The sequence below is a fragment of the Chrysemys picta genome, chromosome 22, assembly GCF_011386835.1.
Source record: "Chrysemys picta bellii isolate R12L10 chromosome 22, ASM1138683v2, whole genome shotgun sequence".
Taxonomy (NCBI): domain Eukaryota; kingdom Metazoa; phylum Chordata; order Testudines; family Emydidae; genus Chrysemys; species Chrysemys picta.
The window spans coordinates 11,579,786-11,606,501 of record NC_088812.1 but is presented as its reverse complement, the minus strand read 5'-3'; the positions used below and the strand labels follow the sequence as shown (position 1 = coordinate 11,606,501).

Here is a 26,716-nt window from a genome sequence, read left to right as displayed (position 1 = left end):
GCTGAGCGCGGTGGCATCACGGGCACGTCGCACCGACGCTGAGCTCTGACCGCAGCTGTGCTCGTTGGACTCGCCCTGGCCGCCTGGTGAGCGCGGAGCGACCCCCTCCCTGGGCAGCGCCTCCTCCAGAACAAACCGTCTGTGGTTACGGAAATAACCCACACAAACCTTACAATTACATCAAGAGCTGGCCCGCTCCAGGGGTCCTGAATTAGATCTTAGGACACAGGGTGGCATGAGCCAGAATTTCCAAGGAGCTCAGCTTCCAGTGAGAGTGTTGCTGGCTCTCCTGGATTTCCCAAAGCCCCAGCTCCTGGAGTCCTGTGACGTTGGGGGAATCTCAGCTTTCATTTAGAAGTTTCTAGCTACTGGGGTTGCAGAGAGAAGCTCAGACACACGAACCAAAAGGCAAATCACAGAAAAACTCTGGGGTTTATTTAAAAAAAAAAAACTTTAACATTGATAAGCCAGTCTCCTGATTATCGGGGCGGGCTCGTGACCCTCGGCCACCTGGGGTTGGTGATGCGGCATTTAGGGATCAAAATAGGGGGCCAGCTTTTCAAACCTTGGGCACCGAGTGCTTTGAAAAACCTCGTAGACTCTAAGGCCAGAAGGGAGCATCGTGATCAGCTAGTCTGAGCTCCTGCGTGTCGCAGGCCAAAGCACCTCACCCCCCGCACTCCTGTAATAGACCCAGAACCTCTGGCTGAGTTACTGACGTCTTCACATCGTGGTTTAGAGACTTCGTGTTAGAGAACCCACCATTTACACTAGTCTAAACCTGCAAGTGCCCCGTGCTACAGAGGAAGGCAAAAAAACCCCAGGGTCTCTGCCAATCTGACCCAGGGGAAAATTCCCTCCTGACCCCAAATATAGTGATTAGTTCGACCCTGAGCATGTGGGTGAGACCCACCAGCCAGACCCCTGGGAAAGAATTCCCTGTAGAACTCAGAGCCCTCCCCATCTAGTGTCCCATCACCGTCCGTTGGAGATATTTGCTGCTAGCCGTCGCAGATCGGCTACGTGCCGTTGTAGGCAGCCCCATTATCCCGCCCCCTCCATCAGTGCTGCGGTGGGGGCAGCTGGGTGGAGTGGGGATCCGACCCCGTCCGTGGGTGGTAAGTCCCTGCAAACCCGGCCCGGAGAGCTCTGGAGAATCTGTCCCCACGTGACTGACTGGGTCCCCCTGTAAAACGGAGCTGTTTGATCTCTAGCTATTTGTCCTACGCTGTATGGCAAACGCAGAACAGACGGTCCCAGCCCCAGAGAGCGCACGGGGCTGGCTCTGGTCTGGGCGGGGAGGTGGTTTCTGCCAGGGGTGGAGGGAGCTGGGCTCGGGTCCCGGGGCTGGTTGCTGTTCCTAACGGGGGGACTCTGTTGGCAGAAGTTCAGACGGAGGGTGCAGGAATCGACCAAAGTGCTGCGGGAGCTGGAGATCTCCCTGAGGACCAACCACATTGGGTAGGTGCCACTAGCGCGAGGAGCAGCCGGGCTCGGTCTGGAGCTGGAACCAGCAGAGCGGGGGGCTCGGCTCTGCTCCGTGCTCCGGATTCAGGCTGTGCATGGCCGGCTCCCCCTTCGCTACAGCTCAGGCATCGTTCCATCGCGGCCAAGGCCCTTTTTGTCATGGCCTCCCCGCTCCTCGGGCCAGGATGCCCCGGGCTGCCTGCTGGGGAATTCTCGCTCTGCCCTGTGGGATGGCAGCACCGCTCAGGTTTGGCCCACCCGCCCCTCCATCGCGAGGGACATGCCAGGCTGCTGCGCCACTCGGTTTGGGGGCCCTCTCAAATCGGGGCCCTGGGGCCAACCGCCCCTTTTGTCTCCCCCAGGTGGGCCTGATTGGGCCCAAGCCCCATCTGCGGTGAGACTTCTTGGCTTTAGCGATCTGTGCTTGGAAGCTCGAGTGGTGTTCCCAACCCAGGGGTATCCGCAAGGCCTCGCGTCTCGTGTAGACAAGGCCTGGCTCGAGAACCCACTGCTTCCTACGCAGCGCTGTGGCAAACCACTCCGCAAATCAATAAGCGTTTCCCCTGGTGCTGTCGATTTCCCTCGGAGGGAGGGAGGGCGACCGGTTGCTGCCTCATTGGCTGAAACAGGACTAGCGGCAGCCTGGCGCGGTGGGTAGAGCACAGGGCTGGGAGCCAGGGGACCTGGGTCGGTTGCTGTGTCTGCCACTGGCTCGCTAGGGTAGGGTCTGGGTAATGGTTAGGGATAGGTCACTGCCCTACTCTGTGCCTCAGTTTCCCCCTCTCTAAAATGGGCAGAATTCTACTTCTCCTTCCTGTGCAAAGGGCTCCGAGCTCCCAGGTGAAAAGCACTCGCTGGGGGTGGTTACAGGGGGCGGAGGAGGGCGCTGTGGAGCCTGGTGGGTTAAGTAGGTTACATTGGTGGGAAGGGAAGGGGCTGGGGGGCGACCAGAGGCTGAAGTGATGAACAGGAATAAAAATGGAGCCCGGCTGCCCAAGCCAGACGCTCCCCAGCCCCGGTGTGCCAAGGGCGAGGGGGTTCGCTGGCTCGTGCCAGGGCTGGGGGTGAGCACAGGGAACGCTGGGACAGGTCCGGGTGCATCATGTCTGTCGGACCAGAACCGGCTCCCACAGAGCAGTGGGGTGGGTGGAGTTAGAGGTCAGGGTCCCATGATGTATGCACAGCGCTGGACTTTGAGCAAGAGACAGACCCTGCTCCCAAAAGCTTTCAGTGTCAGGCTGGATGGGGAAACTGAGGCCCAGGGAGGGGACTAGACTGGCCCAAGGACCCTCAGCCGGCCCGTGGCAGAGCGGGGATTCGAACCCAGGGCTCCCAGCACTGTGCCCTGACCCCATGTCCATAAGCCGGTCCCCTGGCTCTTTGAGGCTCAATGGGGCCAACAGGTTGACGTATGTGCCGCAGGGAGGGGTGCAGGCAGTGACCCTGCAGGCTCGTCTGGCCTCGCTTCCCTTTGCCCTGGGCGGGCCGGGCTACAACGCTGCCGTCAGACGTCTTCCCCCCATGATCTTGCCCCGGCTGACGCCGCCCCTGGTGCGGTGGCCGTGCAGGACGTTCCCAGGGCCGTGTCCGCTCAGCGGGTGCCGCGTCCCCACCTCTGCGGGCCCAGCTGCAGCTGGAGGGGAAATACCGGCTGGCACAGGAACTGGGATTGTTCCTGTCCTTGGCCAGCGCCGCGGGCTCGCAGCGGCCAGGCCCTCCTTCCAGCGGATGCTGAGGCCGGAGCTCACATCCTGCGCAGAGTCAGCAGCTCCCTGGCTGGGCGGAGTGGGGGGAGACGGGAAACAGCACAGGGTGCTGGTGGGACCGTCACCGTGGGGATGAGGCTACAGCTCCCTCTGAACGCCCTGTCCCAGGTCCAGCTGAGCCCGCCCCCCCCCCCCCCCCGGTCGCCCCCACTCGCTGGGCCATGGTCTTTAAACCTCCGGAGTCTAAACTCAGCCCAGGCACTTCCCCTGGCTTGGGGTCGGCCGAGCACCTTCTCCAGAGAGCTCAGACCCCGCAGTCCCCGAGACCGTGCTGACCCACCAGCCCCCCCACCCCAGAGCTTGGACACACCCTCTCCCGGCACTCATGTCACGCCGTGCCCCGGGCCCACAGTTAACACTGCAAGGGCACGTGGTAGGTATAACCCAGGACACGCAGAGACTTTTCACAGGATCCTAACAACATTGCTCGTTACTGAACACCAGGAGAAATACAGAGAGCGAGACAAAAATAAGAAACCCTGCCTCGGTTTCCCCAGCGCTCCAGAGCATTCTTTGGTCTGGGGTCATAGTCCTCTGGGGGCGTCCAGGGTCCTGCTCTGTTTCTCTTTCTCCAGGTCAGCTTGCTTTGACCTAGGCTGGTCCTCCCGCAGCTAACCCGCCCCCTCCCGAGTGTCCCTTTCTCTTCCCCTGTGGCCCTGTGCGTCTCCCCTGAGCCACGCAGCCTGAGGGGTTTAAAGGCATCAGCACCCTGGGGTCTTTGTTCTGCTTTGGGGAGTTTCTGCCGAGGGGTTGGAGAAACCTGGATCTCCTGCTCTGGATTCCACCCCAGCAGCAATTCGCACGTTGTCCAGTCTCTCTTCTCCCCTCCCCAGGACTCCTGTTTCAGGAGTTCTTGCCCCTTCCTCGGGAGCAGCGAGTGCTGGCCGCTGCCAGAGCCGGGATACCAGGCTAGATGGGCCCCTGCTCTGAGCCCGTCCGTTCCTGCACCGTCCATAGAGCAAGGGGGTTGGGTTCACCAGAGGTGCTGGAGTCCCCCACACAGGTGAACCGGGTCACCGTGGGCAGCAGGTGGAGAGCAGGCGCTGCCATGGGGGTGGCAGAGCGGGGCCCAGTGGGTGGGGAGGAGGCTGCAGGAAGGTTTGATGCAGAAGGGAGGTCCAGACAGTCCCTGCGTGTGCACGCTCACACGTGCACAAACATCCGCACACATGTGGCCTCTCACGCACACACACGTGTGCACGCTCGCGCACACACAAGCTGACACGTGCTACCGCCCAGCACATGCACCCACTCAGGGTCCACGTGGGGTCCCCTCCCCAGCCTGCAGCAGCAGCGGCTGGGTTTGTCTTCGCCAGCCCAGGTGCCCTTTAACCCCCCCGAGAGCCCTAAAATAGCAGCGCGGCCTCAGACAGGAAACGAGCCGGGGGCGAGGCGCTGGAGCGCAGACAGACAGGAAATGGGCGGGCTCGCCGGCCCCTCCCCCACAGGAGAAACGGCTCCAAGACAGCTCCGGGGTCTGACTCGTGCCAGATCACACGGCCCCCGGCACCGCGCTTTGGAAAATGTCACACCCCACCCCATATCACACGTGTGTGCACCCCCCAATCACACGTGCGTGCACCCCCAATGTCACAGGCATGCGTGCACCCCCAATCACACATGTGCACCCCAATCACACGTGTGTGCACCCCCCAATGTCACACACATGCGTGCACCCCCAATCACACGTGTGCACTCCCCAATAACACATGCATGTGTGCACCCCTCAATCACATGCGCGTGCACCCCCCAATCACACATGTGTGCGTGCACCCCCCGATGACACACGTGTGCATGCCCCCACTAACTAACACATGGGCACGTGCCCTGATTGAATAACATGCGTGGATTCATCCGACTAACTAACATGCCTGTGCCCTGCCCCAGTAATGCACACGCGTGTGCCCCCAGCTGAATAACGCACGTGCATGCCATGCCATGCCCTGCCCGAAGAGCTGCCGCCCCTGCTCCCCACCAGGTAACGCCCACGCGGACCGTGGCCACGGCCGGGACGGGTTCCCAGCATACAGCTCCTGGCGCAGGAACCCCTGAGCCAGGGGAGGAGAAATTGGCCTGCGAGCGTTTTGGGGGCACAGGGGTGGGGAAGCCACTTTCCAGCACAACCCAGAGCGGAGCCGAAGGCTCTGGCCCTGCCAGATAACAGCCAGGCGGCTGGGGGTGCAATCTACAGGCCGCAGCAGGTGCCTGTAGCAGGGTGGGCCGAGGGCTCTGCCGGGTTCTCAGTCCATGAGCGGAAACCGCCCCAGGACAAAGCGAGCCAAGGGCCAGCATTTCCCAGGGGCCTCGGCCCCCGCAGCTGCTGCTGCCCTTGGCTTTGTCTGAAAATCCAGCCGTAGGGTCCCTGCCTGCGTGTGGTCAGGAGTGACGGCTGGGGTCTGTGGCGTAACACCGGGGGAACGCGGAGAATCGGGGCTGGGGGACGGCCACGCCTGCGTGGCCAGGTCACGCCGTCCCCCAGGCGGGAAGGACAAGGGGGCACAGGACCCCGAGCTCTGTTCTCCGGGCTCCGTGTGCGCAGACCTGCTGACGTCAACGGGCCCTTTATTGTCATGGCGACGCTGTAGTGTTACGGTGTTGATTTCCCCCTGGCTCTGGGGTGTGGGCTGGGTGTGATCACACCGTGTCCCTGCCCTGAGGTCCCTGCCCCAAGGACTCCTCCCTGCTAGGGTGTCCTGTCCTGGCACGGTGCCGCTGGCTTCTCGCCTGGTGGGGGGCTCCGGCCTGTGGCTGAAACTCGCCCGGGGCGGGGGGCCAGCCTGAGCGCTAGGCACCGCGTCCGCTCGCCGGCCCCTGGGGTGACTCGCTCTCTGCTCCGCTCTGCAGGTGGGTTCGGGAGTTTCTCAATGACGAGAACAAAGGCCTGGACGTCCTGGTGGAGTATCTCTCCTTCGCGCAGTGTGCTGTGATGTAAGTCCCGTGTTTGCGGTGCCCGGGGGGCTCTTCGGGGGCAGCCGCGACTCCTCGTCCCCCGGGGCAGAGCGGGTGAGATCGGGGTTTGCAGGTGCCCCGTCAGCAATCGGCCTGTGACGGCCGTCAGACTGCTCAGGTGGGGTCTCTTGGACGATGCAGGGGCTGATGCCCCTGGGCTCCATTCTCCCTCCTCTTGGGAGCGTCCCCGACTGGCTCAGAGCCAAGGGCCAACTGGCCCACGTGTTTCAGGGGAAGGCGTGAGACTCCCACGGCCGGCAGAAGCGGGCTAATGTGCCCCCATGAAGGTGTCATCCTGGCCCTAAGAGTTAGAGATTGGCCAGTGCCCCGAAGCAGGAGACTGAATCTTGCTACGCTCCTGCCCTCAGCGACTTCCTGTGGCGGTGAGTTCCGCAGTCCGACGACGCCAGGTGTGAAAGAGCATTTCCTTTTACCGTTCTGCTGCTGCCCCTTTCGCACGTCCTCTTGTGCGTGTGTTCGAGGCAGGGGAGTGGGCGCGCCCGCGCTCCCTTCTCCTTGCCCTGGCTCCGGCGGCGAAGGGCAGGGTGGAATAGGGCCAAAGTGCTCTGCACCCGGCACCACTCGTTGCTAATAAGGGGGCGAGGAGAGTCTCCATTGTCCGTGTGACCCTCTTGCCGCCCCACTGTTGGCCATTTTGGGCCCTGGCCGTGGGATTTCCCACCCTCCTGTCATTTTAACACGCTAACCCTGCCGGTGCACGTCGTCTTCATACGTGTGCCAGGGCAGGGCCGAGCTGGTCGCTCGTTGGGCGGAGAAGAGCGTTTGAACGGGGGCCGAGCTTTTCCGTGGCAGGCTCTGCACTGGGCATACGAGGCCATGATATTCCTGACACGCTGCCCTGCCTGCTGCTAGCCCTGGGGGTGGCTGGGTGCTCCGGGGAAGGTGTTTGAACGCAGGAGTCCCTGGAGGGGAAGCGAATTTCTGCCCTGGTGCTGGGGCGCTTGCTGCGAGCAGGAGCGCGCTCGGGCCGCTACGCCTGCCATGCAGCTTACGAGTCAGTGTGCGCTTGCAGCCCTCGCTAGCGCGCGCCAGTCCCACTCCCGCACCCCCAGCTTTGGGCACCGGGCCGGCCCGGGCGGCCCTGCTCTGCCGCTTGCCATGAAGCCTCCGTGCGTGTGTCCCCCTCTCCCGCCCAGGTTTGATTTTGAGGGTCTGGAAAGCGGCGAGGACGGCGCGCTAGAAAAGCTGAAATCCTGGAGCAGATCCATCGAGGATCTGCAGCACCCCATAACCCTGTCTGCCCCCTTCACCAACAGCCTCGCCCGCTCTGCGCGCCAGTCCGCCCTACGGTACGTACCCCGCCCCCGCCCTACGGTACGTATATGCCCCGCCCCCGCCCTACGGTATGTACCCCCTCACCCTGCCCTATGGTACGTACACACATACCCTCTGTGCCCTACGGTACGTACCCCGCCCCCGCCCTACGGTACATACACACATACCCTCTGTGCCCTATGGTACGTACCCCGCCCTACGGTACGTATACGCCCCGCCCCCCGCCCTATGATACATACACACATACCCTCTGTGCCCTACGGTACGTACCCCGCCCCCGCCCTACGGTATGTACCCCCTCACCCTGCCCTATGGTACGTACACACATACCCTCTGTGCCCTATGGTACGTACCCCGCCCCTGCCCTATGGTACGTATACGCCCCGCCCCCGCCCTATGGTACGTACACACATACCCTCTGTGCCCTACGGTACGTACCCCGCCCCCGCCCTACGGTACGTACACACATACCCTCTGTGCCCTACGGTACGTACCCCACCCCCACTCTACAGTACGTATACTCCCCTCCCCTGCCCTACCATATGTACCCCCTCCCCTGCCCTATGGTACCTACACACCCCCTCTGTGCCCTGCAGTATGTGACCCCTCCCCCAACTCTGCACTATGATACCCCCCCATGGTACGTACCCGCCTGCCTGGTACACCCCCCTCTGCTCTGCCCTATTGTACGTGCCCCCCCCCCCCATGGTCCATGCTCCCCCCCACTCTGCATCTGCCTGCTCTGCTCTACGCTACACACCCTCTGCGCCCCCCCCCCCCCCCCCCCCGGGACATGTGCCCCCTTCTCGCTTCCCCAGGGCCGGATTGTCCCCTTCTCTGCTGCCAGCCCTGTGTCCCGCCTCCGCCGGGGGGGGTCAGTAATGCGCCCTCCTCTCTCTGCTTCCAGGGCCCGTCTCCCTCTCGCTCTGCCTGCCCGTCTCTCTCTCTCTGTCCTCTGGCTGTGCCTGCCCCACTTCTCGCTGGGTAAGTACCCGCACGGCCTGCTGGGCACAAGCCCCCCCAGGGCCGCCACCACGCTCTGCGCCTTTCCGCTCTGCTCAGCCGCAGGGGCGTGGATGGGGCTGGGCCTGTAAGTGGATGTGTGAATGGGGGTGGACATCACGTGGATGTGCGTAAACGTGTGTGAGTGTGCATGGAGTGGACGTGTGTGAGTGAATGTATGTGTGCGTGCCTGGGGTGGACATCGTGTGGATGGGTGTAGACGTGTGTGAGTGTGCGTGGAGTGGACGTGTGTGCGTGTGAGTGGGGGTGGACATCACATGGATGGGTGTAGACGTGTGTGAGTGTGCATGGAGTGGACGTGTGTGAGTGAATGTATGTGTGCATGCATGGGGTGGACATCGTGTGGATGGGTGTAGACGTGTGTGAGTGTGCGTGGAGTGGACGTGTGTGCGTGTGAGTGGGGGTGGACATCACATGGATGGGTGTAGACGTGTATGAGTGTGCGAGTGGGGATGGACATCACGTGGACGGGTGTAGACGTGTGTGAGTGTGTGTGGAGTGAACGTGTACATCTTGGTGTTCAGTCACGTGTGTCGACATGTGCATGCTTGTGTGCATCTGGGTGTTCGTACACGTGTGTCAATGTGTGCATCTGGGTGTTTGTACACGTGTGTGCATGCACGTCTCTTTCTCTTCTCCCCCTTTGGTTTTTCCACCTACCGGCCCCCCGACTCTGCCTCCCTCTCCCTCTGCACCCGCATCCATATTCCTTGCGGGATCCCCCTGCCCAGCGCGTCTCTCCCTCGCTCCCCGCCCCTCCGGCGCCAGCAGACCTCTGTGCTCACCCCCCCATTCTCTGCCCTGTGGCCCCCTGTGTGTCCTGCCCCTCCACAGACCCCGCACTACCCTTGTGACCAGCAACTGCCCTCCCTGCTGCCCTGTCCCTCCCCGTCTGCGTGCCTTGCCCTGCCTGCTCCGTGCAGTGCCCTGCATCGTCCCCTCTGACGGGGCTCCGGGCACTTCCCTCGGGCCTGCTGCCCCCGTCAGCGCTGCCTGGAGATCGCCCATTACCGCTCGGAGCAGAGCCGGGCTGGGGGCTATCAGCGGGGGGGGACACAGGTGGGGTGTGGCCCAGTGGACAGGACGTTGCGCTGGGACTCAGGATACCGACCTGCTGCGTGACTTGGGCCGGTCCCTTCCCCTCCCCCCATCGAGACGGTGAGCTCCCTGGGTCTGGGGCAGGACAGGTGAGGCGCACGTCCCCCCGCGCTGGTCGGATCGGCTCCTCTGTGACTGCGTCTGAGCCGGGCAGCAAGGCGGGGTGGGTGTGGCCGGGAGCTGAAGGACACAGACTCCTCCCTGCCTGGCGTGGCCCGTGGGGCTCTGGCCACGTGGGCCCCGCCAGGCCGGGGGTGGGGCTGCAGCATTCGGATCCCAGCGCAGCAGGAGTGTGCCACGTGCCCGTGCAGTGTCTGTGCCCCCGGCTGGCGCAAGGGGCCGGGCTGTGCATGCTCCATGGCTCGGTGCCCGCAGCTGGGGAAGGGGACGGGGCCCGTTACGCCTCCTGCGCCCTCCAGGGCCGGGCCTGTGCAGACCCCTCGCCGTGCGCTCCGAGGAGCGTGCAAAGCGCTGGCTCGCCCTGTGCACGAGGGCCGAGGCTGGCACGAGGCGCAGGGCGTGGCGGGGCCGGTGCAGCTCCAGGGACTGGCAGAGGCGCTAGGGGAGGCGGGGAGTGGCTCAGAGATGCTCGGTCGGGTTTCAGCCCCCGGACGCTGCCGGAGCCAGAGTCTCGGGAGCTAGCGTGCTCTGGGTGCCCGGCTCGGAGGTCGCCAGGCAGCCCCTTCCGGGGCTCGCTGACCGCAGGCTGCCATGTCTTCGGCAGCTGCAGCACCTTGCCCAGCAGGAAGGCGCTGAAGAACTCGCGGCTGGTGAGCCAGAAGGACGACGTCCACGTCTGCATCATGTGCCTGCGGGCCATCATGAACTACCAGGTACCCGGCGCCCAGCACCTACCACCGACTCGGGGGCGATGGGGGGACGTGGTGCTACTGCCCCTGCCGTCGGGCTGTGTCGAGCCCCTGGGGAAGGGGCAGGAATCCCTGTAGGGGGGGCAATGGGGTCACCTCCCCTCCTGACCCCCAATCGCTGCTGCTGCCCTGAAGCAGGAGGGTGCCTCGCCCTCCCAGACTCCGGCAACGTCTCCTGCGAGGCCCGGCTGTAGCAGCCGTTATGTAATTTGGGACCGGGCAGCAGGTAGCACCTGGGTTTGAGTTTCCCCTGGTGCCAAAAATGTGAACTTGGGGAATTTTATAGGAGAGAAAAAAATCGACATCTCTGAGCAAGCGGGGAGGGCACGGATGGTTAGAGCCCACGGGCTGCTCCGGATAAAACCCAGCACGTCCTCCTGCAGCCCTGTCCTGAGCTGATGGGAAGCAAAGGGGCTGTGTTGTGTGTGGGGGCTGTGTACCCCGGACCCCCGTTCCTGGCCACCCTGCTGTTGCTAACGCCCCGCTCTCTGCCTTTCCCTCCCTCCTCAGTACGGCTTCAACCTGGTGATGTCCCATCCCCACGCCGTTAACGAGATCGCACTCAGCCTGAATAACAAGAACCCCAGGTAAGGCACTGGTGCCGCTCCCCTCCCCGGGCAGATCGGGGTCCCATTCCCAGCTGGGCTGACTCCCACCCTGCGTCCCCTCCCTGGTTCTCCACGGGGAACGAGACCCCTTCCTGGGCCTGTCTCGGTGGGGAGCTGAGCAGGGCCGGGCCGGGGGATAGCGTGGGGATTACAGACCGTAGCAGAAAGGTGCTGGGCTACACAACCTTTCGCCTCCAGGCGGCCGGCTCCCTTCCAGCCCAGCTGGGTGGCCGCAGTGTGAAATGGGTCTCAGTCCAGGCCCCGTGGGACGGTGCCCGCAGCAGCTGGCAGACACTGGACTCCCCGATCCCTGCCAGGCCAGGGTGGCGGGAACCTGGCACCGGCCTGGGCTCTCTGGGACTGTCACCCCAGCCTGGGAGTCCCCGGCGCAGACTCTGCCGCTGTCAGGCCGGCACGATCCTGGCTGGGCTCTGCCCCGGCAGGGCAGGGCGTGTGGGTGGTGGGTGAGTCACTGAGCCCCTTGGTCGTCCCCTAGGACCAAGGCCCTGGTGCTGGAGCTGCTGGCGGCTGTCTGCCTGGTGAGGGGAGGCCACGAAATCATTCTCGCTGCCTTCGACAACTTCAAAGAGGTGAGCCCGGCCCTGCCACAAGGGGGCGCCGTTCCCCGCCCACGCCCCAGGAGCTGGGACGGGCATTGTGGGGGCAGAGACTGGGGCCAGCTCTGAGCCTGGCTGTTGGGGATGGGCAGCCCCATCTCTAGGGGTGCCCAGGCGGCTGCAATGGGGCCAGGGGCTGCAGACAGTATCTGGATGCTCCGTCCAGCCCATTCCAGCACAGAGCAGCTGCCCTGGGATCCCAGGGTTAATCCGACCGAAGAGCAGACCGTGCCCCGATGCCGGGGGGATGGGCACAAGGGCCTAGGGAGAGCTGTGCGTGGACGGTGGGGCTGTCCGGGTGGGCCAGGCGGTAACCCATCTGCGGGCGCCTTGCAGGTCTGCAAAGAGACGCACCGCTTTGAGAAGCTCATGGACTATTTCCGGAACGAGGACAGCAACATCGATTTCATGGTGAGCAGCCGGGGGTAGCCCCGGCCTGGGGAGAGCGGGGCCAGCGCTGCCCTCCCAGGGGGGCTCTAGCAAGTGCCTGGCAGCCGAGTCACTGGAGAACAGCTGCCCGCCCCCGTGACCCCCTGTCCCCCGAAGGCCGGCTGGCTGGTGCATGGATCCCGCCCCCGTGACCCCCTGTCCCCCAAAGGCCGGCTGGCTGGTGCATGGATCCCGCCCCCGTGACCCCCTGTCCCCCGAAGGCCGGCTGGCTGGTGCATGGATCCCAAACCCAGAGACCCCCTCCCCTCCCCCCCGAGGGCCGGCTGGCTGGTGCATGGATCCCAGACCCAGTGACCCCCTGTCCCCCGAAGGCCGGCTGATGTATAGATCCCAGCCCAGTGACCCCCCCCCCTCCCACCCCAAGGCCGGCTGGCTGGTGCCTGGATCCCAGACCCAGTGACAACCCCCACCCCAAGGCCGGCTGGCTGGTGCATGGATCCCAGACCCAGTGACCCCCTGTCCCCCAAAGGCTGGCTGGTGTATAGATCCCAGCCCAATGACCCCCCCGCCTCCCACCCCAAGGCCGACTGGCTGGTGCATGGATCCCAGCCCCGTGACCCCCTGTCCCTCAAAGGCCGGCTGATGTATAGATCCCAAACCCAGAGACCCCCTCCCCTCCCCCCCGAGGGCTGGCTGGCTGGTGCCTGGATCCCAGTGACCCCGCCGCCCCCCCAAGGCCAGCTGGCTGGTGTGGGTATCCTACTCCCCCCCATTCCCTATGGTAACTCCCCCCTCTCTTGCAGGTGGCCTGCATGCAGTTCATCAACATTGTGGTGCACTCGGTGGAGGACATGAATTTCCGGGTGCACCTGCAGTACGAATTCACCAAGCTAGGCCTGGAGGAGTTCCTGCAGGTAGAGCCGGGGAGCCCCGAGACCCCATCGCGGTAGCCTGAGGCCCCCCAGTAGCATGGAGGAGACGGAGACGTGGCCAGGCTGCATCAGCCCCCCCGGGGCCCAGCACCGGCTGCTTCAGAGCGAGGCACAATAGGCAGAGGTGGGGGGGATCTGCCCCCCAGGCCTGCCCTTGCCCCCAGTAGGGTCCTTAGGCCCAGAGAGAGGGGAAGTGACTCCCCCAGGCTCACGCAGGGCAGTCGCCCTCCCTCTCCAGCCTCACCGGGCCTCAGTTTCCCTCTCTGTGACATGGGGGTGGGCGACAGCACAGGGGTGGCGCGAGAGGAAAGCAGCGGCAGGGGAGAAGTGGGTGCCCTAAGCTGGCAGGCAGCCTGCCGAGGGGCCGGTGCCCCCCGGGGAAGGGAGGCGGGTGGGCGGAGGGTGTTCGGCTGCCCTGACGCCGGGTGTGTTCCCCCTCCCCCCGCAGAAGTCGCGGCACACGGAGAGCGAGAAGCTGCAGGTGCAGATCCAGGCCTACCTGGACAATGTCTTCGACGTTGGGGGGCTGCTGGAGGACGCGGAGACTAAGAATGTGGCGCTGGAGAAAGTGGAGGAGCTGGAGGAGCACGTCTCCCACGTAGGCACCTCGGCCCGTCTGCACCACGGGCTAGGTCCCCGCCAGGCCTGCGTGCTGTCTCCCACCGGGGGCGGGGGTGTGACTCCAATTCCCACGAGCCGCCGGAGCAGCGTTCACGCCTGCGGATTGCCTGGGCGGATGGGTCCGGCAGGAACCGGCGCTGGGGGTCAGGGCCGGGGTGTGGGGTGCTCTCGGCCCTCACCCTCGAGGGGATTCTGCACAGGATCTTCCCTGGGGGTCTGGGAACGTCAGACTTCCCCCAGGACTCACGGGGGTGGGGGGCAGATTCCCAGGAGTTCTCCTGCCATGGGGCGGAAGGGGGCTTCCCTTTCTGTTTGTGCTGGGGGTGGGGGGCCGTGTCCGAACCAGCAGCCGGCAGACAGGGTGTACGGCAGCTCCTGGCGGTGCCCTGGGCCCCCGGTAACAGCTGCCTCGTGTTCTGTCTGCAGTTGGCGGAGAAGCTGCTGGATCTGGAGAACGAGAACGTGATGCGCGTGGCGGAGCTGGAGAAGCAGCTCCTGCAGCGGGAGAAGGAGCTGGAGCTGGTCAAGGTGTGGGGCAGGGATCGGGCTGGGGGAACGACTGAGCAATGGGGCCCTGAGCCTTTCGTCTGCCAGGAGCCCAGGGTGCTCCCGGCCCGGCCCCGTTCCCAGCATGCCCCTGTCCACCTGCGGAGATGCCCAGCGGGCTGGGGGGCAGCGGGTCTCCCTGCCTGGGGGCTAGGGGGAGCCTGCCTTGCTACTGGGCATGCTCTGTGGGAACATCTGTCGCCTCGGGCCGCGTTCCCGGTCACATGCCGAGCTCTGGGAGCCGGGGCTCTGTCCGCTGGGTGCAATAGCGGCTCAGGCCCCCTCCGGACGTGGGGGCTGGGATCTGGCTTGTGGGGGGGACACAGCCCTAACCGCCCCCGTCTGCCGGGACAGGAGACCTTCGAGAGCACGACTCACCAGGTGCACACGCTGCGCAGGATCATCAAGGAGAAGGAGGCGGCTTTCCGGCGGCACTGTGGCTCCTGCCAGCCCGGGGAGCCGGGGAGCGACCCGCTGCCGCCCCTGGAGGGTGAAGGAGACGTCCCCGACTACGACATCTGCCTCCCGGCCTTGCCTCCTGTGGAGGCTGCCCCCCCGCCCCCACCTCCCCCACCCCCTGTGCCCCCGCCGGCCCCGCCACTGCCAGGTAAGCTCGGCCCGTGCCCTGGGATTGCTGCCCGGTGCCCCCGGAGGAGCCAGCACCTCATCCTGTCCCTCTCTCCCCACAGACAAGTGCCCCCCTGCCCCTCCGCTGCCTGGGACCTCGCCCTCCGTCATCCTCACCGTGGGGTTGTCAGGTAGGAAGGGTCCCTGTTAGGGCCAGGAGTGCTGGTCCCGGGGCCAGTGGGGTGTGTGTGTCCCATGGGGCAAGTGGGGGAGATCTCCCATGGGGCAGGCGGGGAGGATCTTCCATAGGGTGGGGGGGGTCCCATGGGGCAGCTGAGGAGGGGGTCTCCCGTGGGATAGGCAGGGGAGGTCTCCGGTGGGGCAGGTGGGGAGGATCTTCTGTAGGGTGGGGCGGGGTGTCCTGTGGGGAAGGCGGGGAGGAGGAGGGAGGTCTCGGGGGGGGTGGGGAGGGGTGTCTCCTGGGAATTGCCCTTTGTGTTCAAGGCCAGAGCTGTGGTTGCGGGAAAATTTCCCTCCAAATTCCCACAGCTCAGCCCGGCCGCTGGGTTTGCAGCCAAGCAGCCTCGAAACCAGTCAGAGCCTTTGGGGTGCCTGCCCCCAGGATAGAGAGACCTGGAGGGCCCCAGGGGCTGCCCCTGCTGCTGCCTGATCTTTAGGCACCCCCTGCATCTGTCCCTGGGTCTCGCTGCGCTGCTCCGTTCAGCTGGGGGGTGCCCAGGTCTCTCTGGGGAGAGCTGGGGTTTTAGATATGTGGCCTGGCCCAGCGTGTGGTGTGCTGACCCGGTGGGGGGGCGGGGGGTGATTAAAGGACCCCGGCATTCTGGGATTTGTAGTGCAGGGACGTTGTAGGCTGGCTGCAGTGCATGCTGGGAAAGGGGCCGGGATATAAACCAGGTAGGCGCTATTGTGGGCAGGTCCTTACAGCCCGGTGCTGTGGCCGGCTGCACCGGTGGGCTGGGGGTGTCGACCGAGGCCGTGCCCCTCTCTCCTGCCCTCTCTGCCCAGGCCGTGGGCTACCTGTGGGGTCGCTGCGAGCGAGGCGGTTTCACACCCTCCCTGCCTCCTTGTCCCCAGCCATCCGGATAAAGAAACCCATCAAGACCAAGTTCCGCCTGCCCATCTTTAACTGGACGGCCCTGAAACCCAACCAGATCAGCGGCACCGTCTTCAGTGAGCTGGACGACGAGAGGATCCTGGAGGTGGGTGCAGGGCCGGGGGCCTCGTCCCGGTGGGAGGGGGAGTGGAGCTCACGGAGCCGGGGCGCGGGTGCTCCTGCCGGCCTGGGGGCAGCGGTGCACTGGGGCTGGCTCAAGCAGTCCCTAGTGGGAGTCCCATCCCAGGGCCCCATGGGAATAGCAGTGAGCAGTCCCTAGCTGGGGTGCTGACCCTCATTCTGCAGGGATCCCCAGGGAGCTCCCGGGGCGGGGCCCCCCCAGGCCTAGCTGTCAGCTCGCGTGGCCGGTGTGGCAGTGGTGTCCCGGTTCGGGTGCCCAGCCTGGCTGGGAGCCGTGGGGCAGGGCCTGCGGAGTGATGCTCTCTCCTCTCCCCGCCAGGACCTGGACCTGGAGAAGTTCGAGGAGCTCTTCAAAACGAAAGCTCAGGGCCCGGCCATGGAGCTGGTCTGCGCCAAGAGCAAGGCCTCGCACAAGGCGGCCAGCAAGGTGACACTGCTGGAGGCCAACCGGGCCAAGAACCTGGCCATCACGCTGCGCAAGGCGGGCCGCAGCGCCGAGGAGATCTGCAGAGCCATCCACATGTAGGTGTCCCTGGGCTGGGCGGGGCGGGGCGGGGCGGGGGGAGCCCCTGCTTTGCGCCCCCAGCCGCAGGCTCGGCCCCTGGGAATGCGGGGGGGCTGGAGTCCCCTCCCCCGGCTCCAGTGGTTTGCAGGAGCCGGGGGAGGGAGGGGCCCAGGCAGCGCCTCCAGCCTCAGGGGAGAACACGCGGCTTTGCAGCGAGTACTGGGAGCGTAAATGGGAGGGCATCTCCCCTGACTGCCTCGGAGCTGCGCCCGGCCCTGGGGTGGTAGGGTTACCATACGTCCGGATTTTCCCGGACATGTCCGGCTTTTTGGGCTCCAAATCCCCGTCCGGGGGGAAATCCCAAAAAGCCGGACATGTCCGGGAAAATCGGACATGCGGTCGGCGGCTCGGGTGCCTGGCCGGGGGCTCGGGGGGCCTGGCCAGCGGTGCCGGGCCGGGCCGGGGGCTCGGCCGGCGGTGCTCGGGGGGGCCCGGGGCCGGGCGGCTCGGCCAGCGGCTCGGGTGCCGGGGGCTCGGCCGGCGGTGCTCGGGGGGGCCCGGGGCCGGGCGGCTCGGCCGGCGGCTCGGGTGCCGGTTGCTCGGCCGGCGGTGCTCGGGGGGGCCCGGGGCCGGGCCGGGGACTCGGGTGCCGGGTCGGGAGCTCGGCCGGCGGTGCCGGGCCGGGCCGGGGGCTCAGGGGACGGGCTGGGGACCTGCGGTGCCGGGGGTGGGCCGCGCCTCCTCCTCCCCACCCCCCCTTACCTGCTTCAGGCTTCTCGCGACTCAAATGTTCGCGGGAAGCAGGGGAGGGGGCGGAGACTTTGGGAGGGGGCGGGGTTGGGGCGGGAGCGGGGGCGGGGTTGGGGCCCCTTTAAAGTGTCCTCCTTTCGGAGGCACTAAATATGGTAACCCTATGGGGTGGTGGTGTGGGGCGGCCCTGCTCCCCGCGTGCTGACGGGTCCCGCCTGGCCGGCAGGTTTGACCTGCAGACGCTGCCGGTGGACTTCGTGGAGTGCCTGATGCGGTTCCTGCCCACGGAGGCGGAGGTGAAGCTGCTGCGGCAGTACGAGAAGGAGCGCAAGCCGCTGGAGGAGCTGGCGGACGAGGACCGGTTCATGCTGCACTTCAGCAAGGTGGAGCGCCTGGCGCAGCGCATGGGCATCATGGCCTTCCTGGGCAACTTCCACGAGAACCTGCAGATGCTGACGCCGGTACGGGCCCCGCCCCCCACGCTGGAGCCCTGGCCCTGGGCTTGCCCCGAGCTCTGCCCCAGAGCGGCCCGAGCCCCACGTGCCCCCCATGCTGGAGCCTGGCCCTGGGCTTGCCCCGAGCTCTGCCCCAGAGTGGCCCGAGCCCCACGCACCCCCCACGCTGGAGCCTGGCCCTGGGCTTGCCCCGAGCTCTGCCCCAGAGCAGACCAAGCCCCACACACCCCCACGCTGGAACCGGCCCCTGGCCCTAGAGCGGCCCGAGTACCATGCCCGGGGCCCTGGCTGTGGGACCGAGGCTTCAACCCGCCAAGGCGAGGGAGGGGGGGCCAGGGGCTGGGCTCGTCGGTTAAGCCCCTTTGTCTTCAGTGGAGCGATGCTGCGTCGGGCCATTGATGGCACCAGGTCCTGGGGGCCAGTTAAACTTCCGCTAGCTCCAGCCCCTGGGGTGGACCTAAGGGCATGTGCTCCCGCCCCAAAGACCGGGGGTGGGGGGTGGGGCTGGGCTGGGCACCACCCAAGGGCCTTTCAGCCTCCCAGCCCCCTCCACACAGATCTCACCCCTGGTGGGTGGTGCGCACGCGCACACACACACACACACACACCCTGCACGTTTCCCTAGTCCTGTCTCACCCCGGGCCGGGGAGGGGGGGCGCACACACCTCGGGTGGGCGAAGGAGGACGTGACGCTCAGTGATTTGGTCCCTCTCCTGCCCTCCAGCAACTCAACGCCGTCATCGCTGCCTCGGCCTCCGTCAAGGCGTCTCAGAAGCTAAAGCACGTGCTGGAGGTGAGCGGGCGCGTGGCTGCGACAAGAGGGGGAGCCCGGGGCACTGGGGTGTTCCTGGCGCTGGCCCGGGACCGCTCAGCGGGTAGAACAGGAGGCCGAGGTGTGGCTGCCGGGAGGGCCCTAGGGATTTAGGTTTCTCTCTGCAGCCAGGCGCTGCCCGACATGCCAGCTGCTCCTTGTCTGGGGGGCGGCTGGAGGGAGCCCCAAGCAGGTGAGCTGGGTTTGGGGCCTGAGACTCGCTGGGAGCCTGGCTGGGTGACTGCAGCAGGGAAGGGAGCCGGGGGCTAGCCCCATTTTACAGACGGGGAAAGCGAGGCACAGTGGGTGACTCACTTGGCCTGCTGGGAAGAGAACCCGAGTCCTGGCTTCCCTGTCCTAGCTGTGACGCTTGAGGCCGGAGGCCACTCTGGGCTGGGAGGTGGGAAGGGACGCGGGCTCTGCTGGGGGGACACAGGGGTGCGTGGGCTGCCTGCAGGCTCTGGCTGGCGGCTGGTTTCGTGTCTCTGACCCTGCCCTGCGGGTCCCTCTGCAGATTATCCTGGCCCTGGGCAACTACATGAACAGCAGCAAACGCGGCTGCGTCTACGGCTTCAAACTGCAGAGCTTGGACCTGGTAAGGAGCCTTCGGGCCGCTTGCATGTCGAGGCTGCTGGCCGTGCACACGCACGGACGCCGGTGCACCCTGATCTGCGCACGCACCCTAGTGCGCGCACGCTTGGTACACAAGGTGCACGTTTGTGCAGCTACTTCCACGTGCGTATATTTGCACGTGTACACGCGCAGGTGCAAGCCAGCAAGGCCTGGTGCACCCCCCCCCCGCCGCAGCCCTGACCCCCCCTCGCTCTGCTCCCCTCCCCGAAGCTGCTGGACACCAAGTCGACAGACCGGAAGCTGACGCTGCTGCACTTCATCGCGCTGACCGTGCGGGAGAAGTACCCGGACCTGGCCACCTTCTGGCAGGAGCTGCACTTCGTGGAGAAGGCAGCGGCAGGTAGAGCAACTGCCCCCCCCCCATCCCCCAATGGCTGGGGAGCCGCAGGGCTCCGTCCCTGGTCCCCGGAGCCAGCCCCACACGGCTCTCCAGCTCGCCCCGCTTCCCGCCGGCCTGGCCCGGCCCTGGCCGCCCCCACCAGGCCCAGGAACGCTCCAACGGCTGAAGCTGCCGTGGGCCGATCGAGGGGGACGTGTGGCTTTCCCGAGGGTTAAATCTCGCCCTTCCCGTCCCTGTCTGAGGCCCCGTCAGAGCCGGGACCTGCGTCCGTCTGGGGGGCTGCCCCCCACCCTGCTGCGGATCCGCCCCTGGCCCAGGTCAGCAGCATGTCCCCGAGTGGAGGGGGATGTCTGGCCCGTCGGGGGTCCCCCGTCTGACCCCCCGTCTCTCCCCCGCAGTGTCCCTGGAGAACGTGCTGCTGGACGTGAAGGAGCTGGGGCGTGGCATGGACCTGATCCGGCGTGAGTGCAGCATTCACGACAACAGCGTCCTGCGCAGCTTCCTGGGAGCCAACGAGGGCCGGCTGGAGAAGCTGCAGAAGGACGCCAAGACGGCGGAGGTGAGGGGGTGGGGCAGGCTGGGGGGCACCGGGGGCTCTCCGGCGGCTGGCCCAATGCAGCAGGGTCTGTCTCGGGGGGCAGGGGTGGGTCTCCTTTCCCTTGCAGGGGCTGGGATTGTAACGGGGCAGCCTATGGAGTGAGCAGCAGCAGCCCAGGCATGGGGTTCTCCCTCCGCCTCCGGCCCCCACAAGCACCCCGCGAGCTGAGGGCCCCTGACTGAAGCAGGGCCCGGGGCGAGCAGCTTCTTGTGCCCCAGGCCTGTCGGTTGAGTTGTGGGACTCGCGGTGACGAAAAACCAGGGGCTAAGAAATGCTCTCGGTGCAGACCTGTGTGCCAGCGTGCAGCTGGGTGTGCACTGTGCACACGTGCTGTGCACCAGAACCGTGCACACATCCATCGTGCGGGCGGGCAGGAGCTGTGCATGCACACGTGCTGTGCACCAGAACTGTGTGCACATCCATCGTGCAGCCGGGCGGGAGCTGTGCATGCACACGCGCTGTGCACCAGAACTGAGTGCACATCCATCGTGCAGCCGGGCGGGAGCTGTGCATGCACACGTGCTGTGCACCAGAACTGCCTGCACATCCATCGTGCAGCCGGGCGGGAGCTGTGCATGCACACGCGCTGTGCACCAGAACCGCCTGCACAACCATCGTGCAGCCGGGCGGGAGCTGTGCATGCACACGCGCTGTGCACCAGAACTGTGTGCATGTCCAACGTGGGGCCGGATGGTATTTTGCACGCCACTGCATTTGAAATTCTGGCCATCTGGCTGGCGTAGCGATGCACCTTGGGGAGTGGGGGGCGCATGGAGTTTGCTAAGATCCTGTTTGGCAGGACGCCTACAACACGGTCGTGCGCTACTTCGGCGAGAGCCCCAAGACGATGCCCCCCTCCGTGTTCTTCCCCGTCTTCGTCCGCTTCATCCGCTCCTACAAGGTGAGTGGAGCCCCCTGCAGAGCCGGCACCCCCCGCTCTGCGCCCTGGGGCTGGGTTCAGGCTCCTTCCTGCCATTGTCCCACACGGGAAGCGGCTGCCCCGTCCGCTAGGGACACAGTCCCGGCACTTCCTGTGAGCGCTCGGGCGGCTGGATCTTGGCACCTCCCTAGTCGCCCTGCGGCTCCTGGACCCAGTCCGGCCACCCTGCCCTGCCTTCCCTGCTACCCCATCTGCCTCCGCCCCCCAACGCTGCGAGCCCCCGGGCCCTGACTGACCTGGCCAGCAGGACCGTGGTCTGGCTCTCTGCCCCACGTTAACCCCCGTTGTGCCGGCAGGACGCAGAGCAGGAGAACGAGCAGCGAAAGAAGCAGGAGGAGGTGCTGCGGGAGAAGATGTTGGCCCAGGAGGCCAAGAAGTTGGAGAAGGTAGGGAGGGGAGGTGCTGGTACAGGGCGGGGGAGCAGCCCGGAGCTTCTCCCCCACCCCCCACCCCTATGGCACTTCACCCGTCGGCCCAACCCAGCAGCACAGGGACGAAGCCGAAGGCCAGTCCCAGGAAAGCGTGTCAAGGCTGCAGGGGGAATGGGGGGGAATCCATGAATTGTGCTCTCTTCCATGGGGGGGATGCAGGGACGGGACACATGCACCCACGGGTGACGCTGCTCTGTCCTTGTCAGCGCTGCTCCCATCCTGCGTACCTGGAAGGGTGGGGGGTTGGGCGGGAGGAGGTTATGGGGGAGCAGGATGGATCTGCCTGGAGCAGTGGGGGGATTACAGGCGGGATCTGCCCTAGGGGGCGGGTACAAGCCGGGTGGAAGCGGGGTGGGGTACAGGCCAGGCAGGATCAGCCCGGAGGGGTGGGGGGAAGAGGCTGGGTGGGATCAGGCTGGGGTGGGAGGTACAGGCCGGGCGGGATCAGGCCCCGGGGGGCGGGTACAGGCCGGGCGGGATCCGTCTCGGGGCAGATGGGGGTACAGGCTGGGTGGGATCAGACCGGGGGGAATGGGGGTACAGGCCGGGCGGGATCAGACCCCGGGGGGTGGGGGGTACAGGCCGGGCAGGATCAGGTCCCGGGCGGGATCAGGCCCTGGGGGGTGGGGGGTACAGGCCGGGTGGGATCTGCCCCAGGGGGGATGGGGGTACAGGCCAGGCAGGATCAGGCCCCGGGCGGGATCAGGCCCCGGGGGAGGGGTGGGTCTCCTTCCCCCCAGCCCTTCACCCACCCAGTGCCCGTTGCAGAGGAACAAGTGGCAGCAGCAGGAGCTGATCGCGGAGCTGCGCCGGCGCCAGGCCAAGGAGCACCGGCCCGTCTACGAGGGCAAGGACGGGGCCATCGAGGACATCATCACAGGTAGATGCCCCCTCCCGCCTCACCCCCCACGGGTGCCGGGGGAGGCCCAGAGGCAGCTCGGCCTAGTGGAAGGGGGGCCGGGCCAGGACTCAGGACGCCTGGGTCCTGTTCCCGGTTCTGCCCCTGTCCTGCAGCGCCGGCCCCGAGGTGCTGCCAGCCGCCAGCCGGGGACGCCCGTGGCTCTGCCAGGGGCTCGCTGGGCCTCAGCCCCCGCTGGCTGCTCCCCGGGGTCGTGGGGACGGGATGGGTGCGGCCGTGCGGGCTTTGACGCGTGTCTCTGTCAAACGTCTGCAGTGCTGAAGAGCGTCCCCTTCACGGCCCGATCCGCCAAACGGGCCTCTAGGTTCTTCTGCGACCCGGCCCACCATGATGAGTCTAACTGTTAGCCCCGGGCGCTGTAATGCCCTACCAAGGTATCGCCCCCCCGAGCCCTGCTCCCCGTGCATGGCCCCGGACGGAGCGTCCCCTCCTGCATGCACCAGCCCCTTCCCACTGCCACGCCCCTGTGCTGACGGGCACCCGGCCTGGCACTGCATGGACCCCCCCACCCTGCCCCCGGATGGAGCGCCCTGTCTGCATCCCCCCCAATCGCCACGCCCCCTGCTGGATCCCCTCCCACCCCACCCCCGGACGGAGCCCCTGTCTGCATACCCCCCCCCCCCGACCGCCACGCCCCCTGCTGGTGGGCACCCAGCCTGGCACTGCATGGACCCCGTCCCGGAGCATGCGCCCCCGTGCTAACACAGTAGAGTAGTTTACTAAATCTGCCCCCAAGGGGGCTTGGTGTCTGCATGGGGGGGATGTGCAGTGACGTGCCGGCTCGTTGCCCCAGCGCATGGACTGGGGTCGGTGGAGCTGTGGGGACCGGCTGTGCGCCAGGAGGAAGGTGCTGATACCGACGCTGGATGTGGGGGGCTGGGGGTGGGCTGCAGAATCCAGCTCAGTGGCTGCTCCCACCTGCCACTGCCCCCCTGTGCCGCAGAGAGCGGTCGTGCCCCTCCCCTGTTCTGGGGATGGGGGTGGGGTCGTGCTCTGGGGCGGGGGTGAAATGGGATCGCAGCCCTTAACAGGCCAGAGCAAGGAGGTCGACCCCCTCAGCAAGGAGAGGAAACGGCCACTCCCTCCCCTGCCCTTCAGGGCTTCCCAGCTCTGGAATGGGGCATGGTCCTGCCCATGCTGGAGGGGTGAGTCCAACCTGCCAGCGGCTTGGCTCTGACCCCCCCCGCATAGCAGCAAGAACAATCCGCCTTTAGCTGCCCGGCCAGGGCAGAGGGTAAGGGACCCCTCCCCACCCCCCGGGCTCTAACCCGCTCTGCCGCGTCTGCCTGAATCAGCCCCGCGTGGCCAGCGCTGCTGGACGAAGGTCCCTGTGGCCTGGCTCGGTGCCCCACCCCAGGGTGCTGTCTGTGGCCAGAGCACAGAGGGTGCTGCATGAGCCGGGGGCTCTGCGGGGCTGACTTTCCCAGGCATGCAAAGCAGGTGTGGCGCCTCTGCTGGGTGGGGCTGGGGCTCGGGTGGGGTCACTGGTCTCACCAGCCTGGCGCAAACATGCACCAAGGAGACGCTGCTGCAGGCTGGAAGGGGCGGGTGGCTGCCGTCACCCCCCCAGAGCTGGGCGCCTCTCAGTAGCTGCCTGTGCACGGGCGCTCTGGCCTGCCCGTGGCCCCTGCTCCCCCCTCCCTAACCCCCTCTCTCTCCCCTGCACAGACCTTCACTCCCGGCCGCTCCGACGGGCCAACGCTGCCAGCCGGAGCCTGGACCCATCCGTGGCTGGGCCTCTCCCCAGGGGCCTCTGTCCTGCCCCTCCCGCCCCCTGCCCCGACGCCGCACTGAAGGACCAAAGGGACCTCGGGCGAGGCTGGCTCTGTGCCTTGGGAAGTGCCGTAGAGCGACAGTATTAGCGAGTCCTGCACCTCCGGGGCAAGGAAGGAGCCAGGCTCGCGGACGGGACCGGCCGGCACTCCACTCCACTTCGGCACTGCCGGGGCTGGCAGGCGCGGGAACCCCCCGGTGGCAGCAGGACACTGGCAGATGCAGAAACCCCTGGTGCTCGGGATCAAGTGGCCGTGACCCTGGGTCTGGGGGCCCCCCCGGCCCTGTGTTCTGAGTCTTGGGGGGGCAGGGTTAGACCGATTCCCCCCCCCCCCCCCCCCTCCCCCCCCACGCACACACACACATCCTGCTGGCGCTGTGGGCAGCAGAAGCCCCAGTGGGTCTCAAGCCAGCGCAGCCCGGGGGGGGCTGGGCTGTTCCAACCTTTATCAGCCCCTGGCAGCAGCTCCAGCCAGCCCGCTCCCTGCCCTGCCCCGCCTTGTTCCCAGCCACTCGGAAACGCTCCAGCCCACGGCAGCAAGTGGCCCCGCGGGGCGGCCCCTGGCCTGGAAGGGGCGCTGCAGGGGGCATGCTGGGGGAGCCGGCCCAGCCTGCGCGGCAGCCGTGGCGTTCCAGCATCAAAGCCAAACCGCTCCCAGCCGGGCGAGTCCCCGGCCTTCCTCAGGCACAACGCCCCCTGGAACGGCAAGGCCTGACCCCCAGCCTCACCTGGGGCTACACCAGCACCAGGCTCGCGGCCCTTTGCACCTCCCATGGGCTGATTTCCCATCGCTGGCCCTGTGCAACACGTGGGGGGCGCCAGGGCTGGGTCCGGCTGCCACTGGCCATGTGCTGGATCCGGTAATGCTGTGCCTGGGGCCTTTCCTAAACCCCAAAGCCTTCCTCCCTCTCTAGGCCAGCCCAGCCTGCTGTGTCCTCCCAGGGCAGCCTCCTGCCACGCCCGGCCGCTGACCGGTGCCTCCTGCCCGGCCGCTCCATGGGGCAGATGTGGCCCAGCGGGGGTGGGGGCCAGGATCTTGCAGGGAGTTGGGTACCAGCTTCCACTGCAAGTTGGACCTGAATTATCTTCACCCCTGAAGCTGGAGTAACGCCCTCCAAGCTAGGGCCTGAGCCGCCACCGCACCAGGGATGTTCTCCCAACCCTGCCCCCCCGGTATCGAGCCGTGATGCCTCCTCCTTGCCGCGCCAGTCTGTAGTGCCTCAAAGCCAGGCCTTAAAGGTGGGCTGGGGCCTGGTTGTGACCTGCCCCCATTCTCAACAAACAGTGTTGTTCTCTTCTGTAGGGAAAAAGCCAGACCAAATACTAAGTGCAGTGGGCTCTCTGTGATGTGCCCTCACGTGGCCTTCGCACCTGTCTCCTTGTCAAAGCAACGGCTGTAATCATCCTTCTCGTGTGTTCTGCTCCGCGCCAACTCGCTGGGCTCTGCCATGCCTGGTGCCTCTCTGCTCTGACCTGGGCCTGGGCCCCACCCACCCCCAGGAGCGTCTCTTGGAGGAACTGACACTCCCCGGCCCACAGCCAGTACAGGGCACAGGGCTTGCTGCACGTTGGTGGGACACAGCAGTGAAAGGCCCCAGTGGGCCCTGATCCAACCACCTGAACCAAACAAAATCTGTTGAGCATTCAGGGTGTGAAAGAAGTCTTGTGATTTTGAGATGGGAACATGTCCCTGCAGTGGCAAACCAGTTTCAGCTCCAGCTTGGTGGGGGGGCATGTAAACACCCTGGCAGAAGTGCTCATGGGCCTTGGAGCACACGTGCTGTGGCAACCACTAAACCAAAGACGCTCACTCCACTGTCACAGCCGTGGCACAAGGCCTCAGCCCTCACCCTGCCCTGCCTGGAAGAGCTCCTAATCCGCGTGCTAGTCCTCTTCTGTGGCCAGCAGCATGGGAGGCTGTCCCGAACCCCATAAGGGAGCTGCGCTGGGAATCAGCCCCCCACCACACACACCTTTCCCACCCTGGGCCCGGTTATTTTTCAGAGCAGACCAGCACTTTACCCCACACACTTCCTGTCTCACTCGCAGCCCTGGGCGTTGAGCTCCTGCTCCGGCGCCCGGGGCTGCACCAACACTATTGGAACGAAAGGGACCAAGGCCCAGGCGGGGGCTGCAGCGGGGCTGCTGCCTGCCCCCTTGTTTACAGCGTCGCCGTGCCATTATCGCTCTGTAGCTAGGTGTGACTTTTTGTACATGTGAAATATACTGACTGTTGTATGCAGCCCACTGTGCACCATTCCTAACGCCGGGAGACCCCCCTGATCCACCCAGCCGCGGCCTGGGCCCGGCCCCAGACTTGGGGGCGATGAGGGTTCTACTGGGATGCGCTCAGCCTGCATTGATGCTGGAGATGCCCCCCAGCATCCCCACCCTCCCCTCACAACATGTGGGGGGCAGCTAGAGACCTCCCTGTCCCAGCCATGATGGAAGCGGGGCAGGTTGGTCCCCCAGTGCCCAGGTGTGGCTGAAGGTGTGACTCACCCTGTGAGCCAAGCCCTGCACACATGCGGGTCCAGCCAAAGCCACCGGGGAGGG

General features: G+C 66.2%; 1 protein-coding gene across 5 annotated transcripts in view; it reads left to right on the top strand.

Annotated features, from left to right (window-relative positions):
* Positions 1–26,402, top strand: part of FMNL3 (formin like 3) — a 46,864-nt gene extending 20,462 nt beyond the window's left edge. For 2 of the 5 annotated variants that reach the window (XM_024110416.3, XM_042857386.2), the window contains exons 4-26: positions 1,385–1,461; positions 6,078–6,161; positions 7,340–7,492; positions 10,324–10,432; positions 10,979–11,055; positions 11,573–11,666; positions 12,030–12,104; positions 12,887–12,997; positions 13,464–13,613; positions 14,063–14,164; positions 14,537–14,789; positions 14,872–14,940; positions 15,845–15,969; positions 16,324–16,526; positions 17,486–17,720; positions 18,439–18,507; positions 19,040–19,120; positions 19,369–19,498; positions 19,897–20,057; positions 20,896–20,997; positions 21,333–21,422; positions 22,236–22,347; positions 24,055–24,505. In XM_024110416.3, coding sequence (XP_023966184.1) covers positions 1,385–1,461; positions 6,078–6,161; positions 7,340–7,492; positions 10,324–10,432; positions 10,979–11,055; positions 11,573–11,666; positions 12,030–12,104; positions 12,887–12,997; positions 13,464–13,613; positions 14,063–14,164; positions 14,537–14,789; positions 14,872–14,940; positions 15,845–15,969; positions 16,324–16,526; positions 17,486–17,720; positions 18,439–18,507; positions 19,040–19,120; positions 19,369–19,498; positions 19,897–20,057; positions 20,896–20,997; positions 21,333–21,422; positions 22,236–22,347; positions 24,055–24,248 — 2,856 coding nt within the window. In that variant the 3' untranslated portion in view covers positions 24,249–24,505. Of the gene's footprint in view, positions 1–1,384; positions 1,462–6,077; positions 6,162–7,339; positions 7,493–8,391; positions 8,463–10,323; positions 10,433–10,978; positions 11,056–11,572; positions 11,667–12,029; positions 12,105–12,886; positions 12,998–13,463; positions 13,614–14,062; positions 14,165–14,536; positions 14,790–14,871; positions 14,941–15,844; positions 15,970–16,323; positions 16,527–17,485; positions 17,721–18,438; positions 18,508–19,039; positions 19,121–19,368; positions 19,499–19,896; positions 20,058–20,895; positions 20,998–21,332; positions 21,423–22,235; positions 22,348–22,641; positions 22,761–24,054 lie in introns of those variants that run through there. The other 3 variants (XM_008173862.4, XM_024110417.3, XM_065576211.1) reach the window with 3 other exon arrangements.
* Positions 26,403–26,716: the final 314 nt, after the last annotated feature.